This window comes from Chelonia mydas, chromosome 11 (genome assembly GCF_015237465.2).
Source record: "Chelonia mydas isolate rCheMyd1 chromosome 11, rCheMyd1.pri.v2, whole genome shotgun sequence".
NCBI lineage: Eukaryota > Metazoa > Chordata > Testudines > Cheloniidae > Chelonia > Chelonia mydas.
This window is the reverse complement of record NC_051251.2, coordinates 13,477,837-13,492,026: the sequence shown is the minus strand read 5'-3', so window position 1 is coordinate 13,492,026 and position 14,190 is coordinate 13,477,837. Positions and strand designations below refer to the sequence as shown.

General features: G+C 45.2%; 1 protein-coding gene across 9 annotated transcripts in view; it reads left to right on the top strand.

The window, feature by feature from the left end:
* Nucleotides 1–9,287, top strand: part of PARP14 (poly(ADP-ribose) polymerase family member 14) — a 38,837-nt gene extending 29,550 nt beyond the window's left edge. For all 9 annotated transcript variants that reach the window (XM_027819467.3, XM_027819466.3, XM_037912766.2 and 6 more), the window contains 3 exons: nt 2,531–2,673; nt 5,854–6,028; nt 7,554–9,287. In XM_027819467.3, the coding sequence (XP_027675268.2) occupies nt 2,531–2,673; nt 5,854–6,028; nt 7,554–7,843 (608 nt within the window). In that variant the 3' untranslated portion in view covers nt 7,844–9,287. The remainder of the gene's footprint in view (nt 1–2,530; nt 2,674–5,853; nt 6,029–7,553) is intronic.
* The last annotated feature ends 4,903 nt before the right edge of the window (nt 9,288–14,190 follow it).

Below are 14,190 nucleotides of genomic sequence, written 5' to 3'. Positions count from 1 at the left end.
TGAGCAGCCATATGAGAAAGGTGCTGGATTCAGAAACAAAGATGATAAAGGCTCTTGGATTTATTAAAACTGATAAATACAGAAAATAAATACCATGATGCCTACGAAGAACTCAGTAATAATTCGGCAGCTAGTGTGCGGTGACCACCACTTCTCACATAGATCAGAATCATCTCATTCTTACCCTGAGATTCCCCCTCTTTTGTTTGTTGTATCCACCTTTTGTCTCTCATCTTACACTTGAATTATATAAACGCTTCAGGGCAGGGGCCATCTTTCTATTAACTATGTACAGTGTTTAGCACAGTGGCATTGTATCCTCTAAGTGCTACTGTAACACATAGGAGATGCCTAATGAGAGCTGTTCATCATCTCCCCCCACCAGAATAAATGTTTAAGGAATACTACAGTTGCAGTCATGAAGGGTGATCGTTGTTCTCTCAGAGGCCCCTGCTTTTTTCTTTCTTTTTGTTCTTGGAGAGAGTTTCAGTTTTTATTAAATCTTTATTATTCTTGAAAAGACATGATTGAGGAGGACTTAAACAGAGGGTTCCTTTGTTTTAAATCCAAGCCAGTTTCACACTGACTGACAACACAGCTAAGTTCTTAGCCTCTCTGACATGAACTGAGAAAGAGAAATGCAGCTGTGGTGGAGTTTGGCCTTTATATTTTGAGGGGAGGTTATGTTTAGTTTAATAAGGAAACTCCCTTGTTTTCCCAGATGCCAATTGACCACCTGTATATAGTGTAATTAGATTTTCAGAAAGCCTTTGACAAGCCCTCACCAAAGGCTCCTGAGCAAAGTAAGCAGTCATGGGATAAGAGGGACGGTCCTCTCATGGAATGGTAACTGGTTAAAAGATAGTAAACAAAGGGCAGGAATAAATGGTCAGTTTTCAAAACGGAGAGAGGTAAATAGTGGTGTCCCCTGGGGTCTGTACTGGGCCCAGTCCTATTCAACATATTCATAAATGATCTGGAAAAAGGGGTAAACAGTGAAGTGGCAACATTTGCAGATGATACAAAACTATTCAAGATAGTTAAGTCCCAGGCAGACTGCGAAAAGCTACACAAGGATCTCTCAAAACTGGGTGACTGGGCAACAAAGTGGCAGATGAAATTAAACGTTGATAAATGCAAAGTAATGCACATTGGAAAACATAATTCCAAATGTATATATAAAATGATGGGGCCTAAATTAGCTGTTACTACTCAAGAAAGAGATCTTGGAGTCATTGTGGATAGTTCTGTGAAAACATCCACTCTGTGCAGTGGCAGTAAAAAAAAAAAAAAAAAAAAGCAAACAGAATATTGGGAATCATTAAGAAAGGGACAGATAAGACAGAAAATATCATATTGCCTCTATATAAATCTATGGTACGCCCACATCTTGCATACTGCGTGCAGATGTGGTTGCCCCATCTCAAAAATATATGGGAATTGGGAACGGTTCAGAAAAGGGCAACAAAAATGATTAGGCGTATGGAACGGCTGCCGTGTGAGGAGAGATTAATAAAACTGGGACTTTTCAGCTTGGAAAAAAGACAACTGAGGGGCGATATGATTGAGATCTATAAAATCATGACTGGTGTGGAGAAAGTAAATAAGGAAGTGTTATTTACTCCTCATAACACAAGAACTACGGGTCACCAAATGAAATTAATAGGCAGCAGGTTTAAAACAAACAAAAGGAAGTATTTTTTCACACAATGCACAGTCAACCTGTGGAACTCCTTGCCAGAGGATGTTGTGAAGGCCAAGACTATAACAGGGTTCAAAAAAGAATTAGATAAATTTGTGGAGGATAGGTCCATCAATGGCTATTAGCTAGGATGGGCAGGGATGGTGTCCCTAGCCTCTGTTTGCCAGAAGCTGGGAATGGGCGACAAGGAATGGATCACTTGATTACCTGTTCTGTTCATTCCCTCTCGGGCACCTGTCACTGGCCACTGTTGGAAGACAGGATCCTGGGCTAGTTGGACCTTTGGTCTGACCCAGTGTGGCCATTCTTATGTTCTTACTTGTGAACCTTCAGATATCTGGCTAAGGCCATGTCTACACTACCCGCCAGATCGGCATGTAGTGATCGATCTATCGGGGATCGATTTATCGTGTCTAGTGTAGACACGATAAATCGATCCCCGATTGCTCTGCCGTCGACTCCAGAACTCCTCCACGGCAAGAGGCGGAAGCGGAGTCGACGGGGGAGCGGCCGACGTCGATCCCGCGCCGTAAGGACACGAAGTAAGTGATTCTAAGTCGATCTCAGCTACGTCAACTTCAGCTACGCTATTCTCGTAGCTGAAGTTGCGTATCTTAAATCAATTTCCCCCTCTCCCCCTCCCTCCCCCCCCCCAGCGTAGACCAGGCCTAAGATAGGATTATGCATTCTCTTGACAAAGAATGGCATTAATTAGAGATTGAATAATAAATGGGTGTTCTACTTTCAGAAAGGATTTGTAATAAGGTATATGCCTGCATACCAGAGGAATCTAGTGTAAATAATATTAACAGAATGTTTACTTTGCAGGTAAATTAGTAGCTCTCCCTGAAGAGTGGTGTGATATGAAACAAGAACGTGTCAAAGTGGTGGAGTTACATCAAGAAATGAAAGAATATCGAGATGTTCAGATGAAGTTTCAACAGACGTGTTCAGCATTCAAAATTGAAAAGGTTAAAATGCTGCCCTAGTTTCTAGATATCTTGGTGACTGGCACTATATTAGATAATGACGAAGGATGGACGAAGGGTTGGTTTAGCTTTCTAAATTTGGATAGTTCCTTGATAGGAGAGGAATGATTAATAGATTCATACATTCCAAGGTCAGAAAGGGTCATTGCGATCATCTAATCTGACCACCTGTATAAAACAGGCCATAGAACTTCCGCAAAATAATTCATTTTGAACAAGAGCAGATCTTTTTAAAAACATCTAATCTTGATTTTAAAATTGTCAGTGATAGAGAATCCACCAGGACAAATGGTAAATGTTTATTACCCTTGCTGTTAAAAATTTATGCCTTCTTTCCAGTCTGAATTTGTCTAGCTTCAACTTCCAACCATGAGCAGACACAGTGAAAAAAATCCTTTCCTAGTCTGTTTTTATTTATAATATATGTAGATCCTATTATTGCTTTGAAAAGAAGCTAAGCTATCACAGATGTAGCACCAGTTTTCAGAAGTCTAGCAAAGTCACTCTGCCCAACCTTATAGTGAGACTGTTTCTCAGAACAAGACTTCTCAAGACGGTGCTGAGAATGGGGGCTGGTGATGGAAATCCGTCAGCACTACCTTTTTTCCACCCTACATCTCGGACCAGAACCTCTGCTGGTGTAAATCAGCTTGGTTCCATTGAAGCCAATGAAATTATGCTGGTTTATATCAGCTGAATATCTGGGTCCTGATCTCCTATGACAGGTCTTCTTGGGAGGGAAGCTCATCAGTCTGCTAGCATCTATCAAAAGAATTTAGGAGATCATCTCTCCTCTCTAGAGTCTTTATGAGGTGGTTGATGGCCCCTCCCCTGTCCAGTGCTTTTAGGGAGTGGCCAACATTCCCCTTTCAGAAACTTCTGATGCTTCATGGAGATTTCCCCTGGAATCTCCAAATTCCTTCTGAGATCTTCCTAAGTGTAACTAGTCAGGAAAAGCAAGACCCAATAGCTCCTCTAATTGGTTCCACTGCTGTGCTTTTTTAAGAGCTAACTGCACACTAGAGATTACTACACACAGGAAATTCCTTACAAAAAATATAACAAAAAGGGACTTGACCATGAAGACGGTTGCTACCATTATATCTACACTAGCTTTCTTCCTAAAATCTCTCCGTATTGCACTACGTGCAGCTCTGCCAGTGGGAGCATACTATAGACCGGTTGCTGGGGTTGTAATCACTATGTAGTCTAACCCTGCTGAGAGCAAGTCAAGGCAACATAGGGTCAGATTTTTAAAGGTATTTAGGTGCCGAAAAATGCAGATAGGCACCTAGTGGTTGAAATCAATGGGAGTTAGACATCTAAGTGCCTTTGAAAATCCCACTCAGCTCCTATCAGCATCTTTATGTGCCTAAATGTCTGTAAAAATCTGGTCCGTGGTGTTTAAAACGCTGGCTGCCAATACCTTGTCTGCACTCGCACTTCCACTGTTCCTACCAGCGGTGCAGTTGCACCAGTGGTACTTCAAAGATGGGAGACTTTAGGAAAGTTGCTAGTGTAGACAAAATCAATGTCTCACCTACTGGTGTGTGCATACAACCTGCTAGTTAGATGATTTGGGAGAATATTAATGATCTACAAAAAGAATCTTACACTGGCAAAGCAGATGGTATCGATATCACCATAATACTAACCATTATCAAAGTTAACATCACAGTTAAGATTTTCAAAGCAAATCTTATGCAGCATATAAGTCATATGTTTAGTACACAATGATATTAACCCTTTCATAGTAGCCTTTCTGCTACAGTGAAGCATAGCAATGTACTGTTTAATTTCCAGCAACCAAGAAGCTAAAATAAGGAGGATAAGTTCTCCTTCCTCTTCATCCCACTGGTTTGGGGGAGCTCCCACTTCTTTCTGGCTGGGGTAGTGTGGACTTTCCAAGTAAGAGAATCTGAAGTGTGAGCAATAGGAGGAGGTACCTTTCCACTTCCTCTCCTATAAAAGAAGTTCTGCCTACTGGCCATCTCCCTCTCTTTTCCAGACCGAACGCTGTCTGTTGCTTCTCCATTTGCAGAGGAGAAAAGACAGATAAACAATACATAATCATTTAATTTTATGCAAAATCCCTCGTTTGAAATACCTGTAAATCCTCTAACCTGTCCTGAAGCAGGACTTTAGATCTACCAGTTATAATAATTGTTACATCAGTACAGATGCACCATCCTGCTCAAGTCTAAATGATGGCAATTAGAGGAATTGGGATGTTCTGCTACACAGATAACTACATTGCTAATACACACACGCATACACTTTTTTAGCTGGATATAGGCCTGGTGGGGCACTGTTTCCTTTCAGATACACTTCTTTGCTGGTCTCTACTCTTTTTTTTCTTTTTGATGCATGCCGATCATCACAAGAAGCTACTACATCATCATGTAATAGCAAGACAGTTAACAACATCCACCAAAACTGGTGATCTCCCCATCATATTTTGATATATTTTAACCACTGCAACATGCCATTTGAAAGCTAGCACCTCACTGAAGATGTATAAAAGATATGGGACAGCAGTGAAATGGTACAGAGAGAATCTAACTAACGAATCTACCTAAATGGATATGTTATTTTTATAACTACTACTAGTCTTACTGCACATTCTATTTATTTTTGATATCCTGTTAACCAACTATAAAAATGACACATTGGTCACAGAGTGAGGCTCTGAAAGCAAAATATTTTGTATCACATTGTGGGCCAGGTGCTCCTCTCAAGTGATGCCAATATCAAGCTGCTTTAATTGAAGATGTTGGTCATTATCAATATCATGTCTCATTTTTTAACTTTGTAGTTTGAGAGCATACAACATCATTACTACTGGCAGGCCTGCCTCATAAAGAAGCAGGAGATGGATATCAAAAACGGCAGCACAAATAATGAGAAGCTTCTATTTCATGGGATACGTAGTACTGTATTTATCATAACTAATCACAATGACACAATCAGTGCCAGTCACACAACCAGTTATACCCATGTCAATTTGGAGAAATTACAGTGAGTTTAGTGGAGTTGCTCAAGAGAAATATCAATATAAATAGGGCTAGAAAATGCCCTTTTGTAATTAATCATCCTGTTTTTCTGATTTGATGCCAAGGGTGTTAGTCATTATCAATAATATTTTATTTTCTCCTGTTGTAGATTGAAAGGATACAAAATCCTTACTACTGGCAGGCCTACCAAATAAAAAAGCAGGAGATGGATTCCAAAAATGGCAATACAAATAATGAGAGGCTTCTATTTCATGGAACAACGAATGGCTCATTAACCATTATTAATAATAAGGGATTTAATCGCAGTTACGCCGGAATGAATGGTAATGTCAAATTTAAAGCATGTTGCCTTCATAAGCATGGGATAAAATAGGATGACAAGGTGTAACATTATCATGCTGTCAAAATACACATGTCTCCGATGCACAGTGATTCCTTATTGGCCCTGGAGACTATTCCTTTCTGTACATAGTTCAGGGGCGGGCAAACTTTTTTTGGCCTGAGGGCCACATCGGGTTTTGGAAATTGTATGGAGGGCCAGTTAGTTAAAATCCCCAAATAAATTTCCTTGAAGTCTGACTAGAAAGTGTGCAGACCCAACCAGTTTCTTATTCCTGGTGGAAGAGAGCTTCCAACTTCAACTTATCTGGGATTCCTTAGACATGCCTCACACATTAAAGGTGTGGATTGTTGATCTTCTGTTGTGAGCAAGCAGAGGTGGGGTGAACAAACGTACATCTTGTAATCTCGTCTTGTAACAATGGAACGGCTGCCATATGAGGAGAGATTAATAAAACTGGGACTTTTCAGCTTAGAAAAGAGTCAATTAAGGGGGGATATGATTGAGGTCTATAAAATCATGACTGGTGTGGAGACAGTAAATAAGGAAGTGTTATTTACTCCTTCTCATAACACAAGAACTAGAGGGTCACCAAATGAAATTAATAGGCAGCAGGTTTAAAACAAACAAAGAAGTATTTTTTCACACAACGCACAGTCAACCTGTAGAACTCCTTGCCAGAGGATGTTGTGAAGGCCAAGACTATAACAGGGTTCAAAAAAGAACTAGATAAGTTAATGGAGGATAGGTCCATGAATGACTATTAGCCAAGATGGACAGGGATGGTGTCCCGAGCCTCTGTTTGCCAGAAGCTGGGAATGGGCGACAGGGGATGGATCACTTGATGATTACCTGTTCTGTTCTTTCCTTCTGGGGCACCTGGCATTGGCCACTGTCAGAAGACAGGATCCTGGGCTAGATGGACCTTTGGTCTGACCCAGTATGGCCGTTCTTATGTCCTAACCTTGTTTGTATACTCAATGGAGTGATCATTTTCCTGATTGTGTATAGTTACAGTATATTCAAGGCATATTTGATATCTCTGCACTTCAGGCCCATTCTGCTTATGAAATACTATTTGTTTTAGCAATTTTCTCCAGATATCAGTAAGAAGGAATGGGCCCCAGTGCAAGAAACATGGTTTCACTGCAGTCATGACATCTGTAACACCAATATATTAAATTGTAATAGTGTGAAAGATAGATTCCGTAGATTCTAGGATAAACCGAGAGAGAGAGTATAATGTCCTGCAGCAGCTGCACAGTGAGAGAAGAACCTGGAGCTAAGTGATAAACTGCCAGCTTGATGATATTACGCTTGACATTGGTAAAAGGCTCCATACCAAGTAAGTCTGGAATGGTGCTGTGGTCCTAATTTCAATTCCAGCTGTTCTTTTTTATTCATGGCAAGGTTTGGCGAAGGTTGTAGGCATCTTGGATATAGAAAAGTGAAAGACAAATGATGGTGGTTCATGAAAAATTCTCAGATCTTTCTCTTTCTGATCGCAGCTGCATGCTACGGGAATGGAACCTACTTTGCTGTCAATGCCAATTATTCTGCCCAGGATACCTACTCAAAACCAGATGCAAATGGGAAAAAATACATGTACCTGGCCCGAGTCCTCGTTGGAGAATATTGTGCTGGACAGAAAGGAATAATTGCACCACCATCAAAAAACAACACTGATCCAACAGATCTGTTTGATAGTGTGACTGACAATAAGCCAAATCCATCAATGTTTGTCATATTTAATGACATTCAAGCTTACCCAGAATATCTTATTACTTTCACTAAATAAGCATTCTTTGTTACATGCAAGAGACTTTTAATCTTTATTTTGTAAGATTACCTCAAAGACCGTAAGTTAATGAGAAAAAATTGGCAATGAAAGATGGTAAAACATATTTTACTATGTTAGCTTTTTAAAGTTTGATTGTTATGTATATGCCCAGTTGCTTAAATATACTTTTGTAATAGTCAAAAAACAAGAGAGCCTACTTATAAAAAATATTTGCAACTACTGGAACAGGGGTGAGCAAACTACAGCCCGGGGGCCACATCCAGCCCTTCAGACATTTTAATCCGGCCCTCGAGCTCTCGCTGAGGAGCGGGATCCAGGGCTTGCCCCACTCTGGTGCTCCAGCCAGGGAGCGGAGTCGGGGGGTTGCCCCATTCCGCACGTGCCAAGGCTCTGCACGACTCCCAGAAACCGTGGCATGTCCCCCCTCTGGCTCCTAAGCATAGGGGCAGCCAGGGGGTTCGCACGCTGCCCCGCCCAAATGCCCAAATGCAGCACCTGCAGCTCCCATTGGCTGGGAACCGCGGCCAATGGAAGCTGCAGGGGCAGCACCTATGGATGTGGCAGCGCGCAGAGCCGCCTGGCCGTGCTTCCATATAGGAGCTGGAGAGGGGGCATGCCACTGCTTCCAGGAACTGCTTGAGGTAAGCACTGCCCATAGTCTGCATCCCTGACCCCTTCCAGCCCCCCAACTCCGTGCCCCATCCCTGATCCCCCTCCCACCCTCCAAACCTCTTGGTCCCAGCTTGGAACACCCCCAACCCCTCATCCCCAGCCCCACCCCAGAGCCCACACACCCAGCCGGAGCCCTCACACCCACCCCCACACCTCAACTCTCTGCCCCAGCCCGGAGCCCCCTCCCACACCCTGAACTCATTTCTAGCCCCACCCCAGAACCCGCACCCCAGCCAGAGCCCTCACCCCCTCCCACACCCCAACCCCCAATTTTGTGAGCATTCGTGGCCTGCCGTACAATTTCCATACCCAGATGTGGCCCTCGGGCCAGAAAGTTTGCCCACCACTGTACTAGAACATGCTAACCGTTTACACTGCATGAAGTTTCGAGTTCAGTTTTCAAAAATGAAAACTGCTCAATTACATTACATATCAACCCAATGAAAAATATTCTTGCAGTGTATCCAAACACATTTTAATTATTAGTCTTTCTTATTCAGAATTATGACTGAGCACAACTAATAATTCTACAAGCCAGGTATTCATTTCATGAGTTTGTATATTTTACAGCAGTGTCTGACACTGTAAATCAAGGAACAAATAAACTTAGAATAATACCAATTAATAAGTGAATGTCCTAAGCCTTATGATGCTAATATACTGAACAATTGTACTTCAGGCAGTTAGCTTCTTACTCTGCATCTGCAGTCAAGATGTCATCATGTTATATTTATAGTACCTGCAATAAAGCTGAATTAGTTACAGTAAATGGTTGTTGCATGTTGTGTTATATGATAGCATTTGTTCGGGGGTAGTTTGTATTTCTGTTACAAATCTCTGTCACTGTGTTTTCATAATTCAACTATGAAAATATGGACTGCAAATTCTCTAATCAGGTTTTGCTTTTTTAGAAAAACTTTACTCTCAGGATTTTTCTATATGAATAGCCCATAACTTAAAATGACATTTAAAAGCTGTACATAACAGCAATATCACATAATCTTTCATTCATTCAGCAGCAGCACATACCGTAGGGTCTGACCTTCCAAAAACTTACTTAATGCAGTAGTGGATGGTTGCAAGATTGGACCCATTGTTTGCATAATAATGTATAACACTTTTTCTGGTATGCTGTACCACAAAAAATCACTCATTCTGAAATAAAAATGGGGAGATATACTAGCACAGCTATAACAGTATAATTATACCGGTATAGTTCTGGCAGCAAATTTCCTCATGTAGACAAGCCTGAAGGAGTTTTGCTCCATGGTAGCTACAGTGATGTACCTGGTTCGTCGGGGTAAGTTGGACCATTGCAAATCCTTCCGTATGGTGGCGCAGTTTTTCTGCAGTGCAAAAATCTTTAATGTAGACAAGCCCTTGGAAAGTTCTACCTGTTTACTAAAGCTTAACACTTCACTGCCACTGACTCTCCCACGCACATTCACAGTCATAATTTGGCTTTCGCGTCTTATAGTTCATATAATTTACAGGAAAGTCTTCCGAAAATAGTCAGCACGTTGGAATTGGAAACGATGGGGTGAGGGGGGATGAGGGCAGTTGGGGAGGAAGGTTGGAGGTTTGACTCCTGGGTGAGGGGTGGGGATGTAGGAGTGCGTGGAAGTTTGCCTGGGATAGAGGAATGGAAATGTGAGCAGTAGGCTGGGGTTTATTTGGAGGAGGAAGAAAATCGGAGGAGAGCAGCAGCAGCTGAGGAACTTTATGAAGGATGAGTGCTGGATCATGTTACAAAAAGGAATAGGAGCAGGGAGGATCCTCCTACAGAGAAATGAAAGTGAAACACCCAATAACTGGGTGTGTTACAGAAAGGAATGGGAGCGAAAGATTAATTTCCTGCAGAGAAATTAATAATTTGGTGGGTTTGAGTGATTGGGGGGAAGTAAGGCCAGGCTCCCTCCTTTGTCCCTCAGAAGTAGGCTGATCCTGGCCAGGGAGGTGAAGGATCCCTTCCTTGTGCTGGTGGAGAGGTTGGGGGGTGGGGGAGGTCAGATCTCCCCAAGAGCCAGAGGAAAAAAACTCCTCTGCCACTTCCAGAGCCAGAAGAAATTGGGGGCTGGGGAGGGAGATCCAGGAGTGGCCTAGACAGGTCCTGGTTTGCTTTGCACAGGAGGAAAGTAAGGGGTGACAGATCTTGTTTCTTTCTTGTTTTTTGTTCGTAGTTTGGGTAATAAAATCCTAATTAGATAATCGTTTTTTGTCTCAATATGTTAGTACAAAGTAATTAACTTTTCAGTAGAAAACTTGAACAGTGGTAGAAGGTTTCAGAGTAACAGCCGTGTTAGTCTGTATTTGCAAAAAGAAAAGGAGTACTTGTGGCACCTTAGAGACTAACCAATTTATTTGAGCATAAGCTTTCGTGAGCTACAGCTCACTTCATCGGATGAAGTGAGCTGTAACTCACAAAAGCTTATGCTCAAATAAATTGGTTAGTCTCTAAGGTGCCACAAGTACTCCTTTTCTTTTTAGTGGTAGAAGGTGTAATTTTTCTCCGCCATGATGAGAATAATAAAAAACGGGAATGGAAGGCTGCATGATTAGCAGTGATAATGAACAGTCATCTTAGTAGACTTGTGCTTAGGCTAGAACAATGCTGCAGCCCTAAATTTCAGTCTCAGGTTATTTTTATTTAACAAGGTTTGGAAAAGGTTGCTGATTTCAGGGGCTACATCAGTGTGAAAGGGGGCTACATCAGGGGCTACATCATTTGCTCATTAAAATGTTTCAGAACTTGTGTCTCTTGCCACAGCCTTTGGAAGTGGAACCTATTTTGCTGTCCATGTACAGTACTCACCTGAGGAAAAAGGCTACTGATGTAGTATGTTGTTTCCCAGGGTGATCACAGATGCCCAAGGCACAGAGCGTCTTTGAGTGATTGCTCATGTCCATTCCACAATAGGTGCGCATGCTCACCACGTGCACCGGTGCCAGAAGTTTTTCCCCTAGCAGTATCCATAGGGGAGCACCCCGAGCGACCCCTGGAGTGGCGCCTCCATGGCGCAGTATAAGGGGCACTGCACACTCCCCCCACCCTCAGATCCTTCTTGCCGCCAGCGAAGGTGCGTTGGAACTGCTCTGCTCCAGTGTGGCTGCAGCTTCCCTCTTGAACTCTTGTTCATTCATAGTCAGGAGTACCTGTAGTTAAAGTAGTTTAGTTTAGCGTTAGCTTAGTTTAGTGCGCCCGGGTCGGGGCATGCCCCGTGCCCCAGGCTTTAAGTCATGCGACACTTGCAGGTGGCCGATGCCAGCGAGTGATCTGCACGCAGACTGTTTACGCTGTCTGGGGGAAACCCATCTCAGCGATCGCTGCAAAATTTGCAGATCCTTCAAGCATCGGACCAAGAAGGAAAGGGACATTCGGCTCCGAGCCATTCTGATGGAGTCAGCACTGACCCCGAATCTGGTGCTCCACTCCGAGTCGGCACCAAGTACCGTGGTGTCTGTGCACGGCGACCCTTCAGTGCTTCCCACCAGTCAGCACCGTTCCCTGTCCGTGGGGCATGTCAAAAAGGCTAAGAAGAGGTCTTCTTCACCGAGACACAGGAGCTAAAGAAATTGCTTCCCGGTCCAGAGGCAAGCCACCGCTTGGATCTCCGCAGTCACTGCCTGGTCGTTATCGTTCACAGTCTAGGGAATGTTCCCAACACCGTTCGCTGCTCAGCGACCGCCCCATCTGCAGTCCCCGTTGACCCCCACCAGGTTGTCTGGCTGGATTCGGACTGGCAGGGGTTCCAGGCACCGCTCCACCTTGAGGGACCATAGACCTCGTGAGGAGAGTGTGCTCCGTCGAGACTGGGACAGACGGCACTGGAGGTCCGTGTCTCCTAGAGGCTACCATGGCCCGTCGCGGTATGGGCATCGATGCCGTTCCCGTCCTTTGTCTTGCTCCAGGACCCTGCCGCGGCACCGCTCCCACAGTCTCAGGCGTTGGTCGTCGGCACCTTGCCGTCGCGGATCCGCCCATCGGAGCTGACCGCAGAGCAGCTGCTACCGGCGGTGGTACTGCTCCTCCACGCCCGATCACAGTCTCATGGTTGGCACCGTTCCTGACACCACCGCTCCTTCCGCTCCTCGGAGAGTGGCAGGTCGTACTGCAGCCTGGCCTCCCTTGGCAGTTGTCAGTCGATGGGCCAGGCTGAGCAGCCTGCTCCGCCGGTGCCGCAGCAGCTGCAGTGGCTCCGGGCTCCTTGGCCGGCCCCGTGGCCCCCCGACACAGCCCCCGGTGGTGGTTTTCTCTGTGGCCGGAGCCTCGGAGAGACTGTCAGCCTCCCTATCTCAGCATCCCAGGAAGGAGTCAGTGGGGCATTCATCTCCCGTTCCGCACCCGGAGGGCAACCAAGTGGTGGGACCTCCGGCACTGGCGGGTACGCAGAGTACCACACCCCCATCCTCATCCTCCCCGATGAGGCTATTACGGTCCCTCCTCCACCTATTCTGCAGGAGGACTCTAAGGCCCACCAGGAACTGTTGAAAAGGGTGGCATCAAGCCTCACCTTCAAGCCGAGGAGGAGGAGGAACCCTCGGATTCCTTCTTCAACGTCCTCTTGGCCTCAGCAGCGGGCAGGGTGGCCCTCCCACTCCACAAAGGGGTGGCAAAGATTTCCAGCGCCTTGTGGCAAACCCCAGCTTCCTTGCCCCCCATCTCTAAGAGGGCAGAACAGCCACCAAGGGGCATGAATTCCTGTACACCCACCCTGCCCCCAACCACAGGCAGAGTCCAGGCCAACCAGCCCCTACTCCGAAAAATAAAGACTCAAGGAGGCTGGACTTAAGAATGGAAACTCGAGGACGAATAAATCTGTTAAGGGTGGCAAACCACCAAGCCCTCCTGGGGTGGTACGAGTTCAATTTGTGTGGCTCTCTGCCCAAATTCGAGGACTCCCTCCAGGAGCGTGACATGAAGGAGTTCAAGGCTCTGGTGGAGGAGGGTACAGCGGCTGCCAGGGATACGGATGCGGCTGCAAGATCTATGGCCTCCGCCGTGTCCATGAAGAGGGCGTCGTGGTTCCTGCTGTCTGGGCTGTCAAGCGAGGCACAGAACTCCTTGCAGGGCCTTCCGTTCGATGGCAAGGCCCTGTTTGCGGAACAGACGGGCATGAAATTGCACGGCCTGAAAGATTCCCACACAACACTTAAGACCATTGGCTCCTATATCCCGGCTCCGGCCAGGACCAAGTTTAAGCCTCAGCAGGCTCCCACCCAAGCCACCCACTCTGAGTATGAGCCGCCTCATAAAAAGTCACGGGACTATAAGAAACGCCTGCAGAGGCAGTGTCTGTCTGCTCCCCAACCTGGGTCTTCCAAGGGCAAACAGGCAGGAAAACGTCAGTTTTGACGGGACATCCGGGGGCAACTTACCAGTTCATACCAGGGATCCACCCACAATAAAGCTTCTCTTCTCAAGCCCGTTGTATGCTTTTTTCCTGGAGTGGTGGTTGCAGCTGACCTCAGACCAATTGGTCCTCAACACCATCTCTCGGGGCTACACCCTCCAGTTTACCTCTACCCCGCCCAACCACTCCCCATCCCCATCTCTCCTGCGGGGACCCCTCTCACGAGGCCCTGATTAAGCAGGAGGTGGGGCAGCTCCTTGGCCTAGGAGTGGTGGAAGTGGTGCCAGCGGAGTTCAGATGCAAGGGTTTCTACTCCTGCTC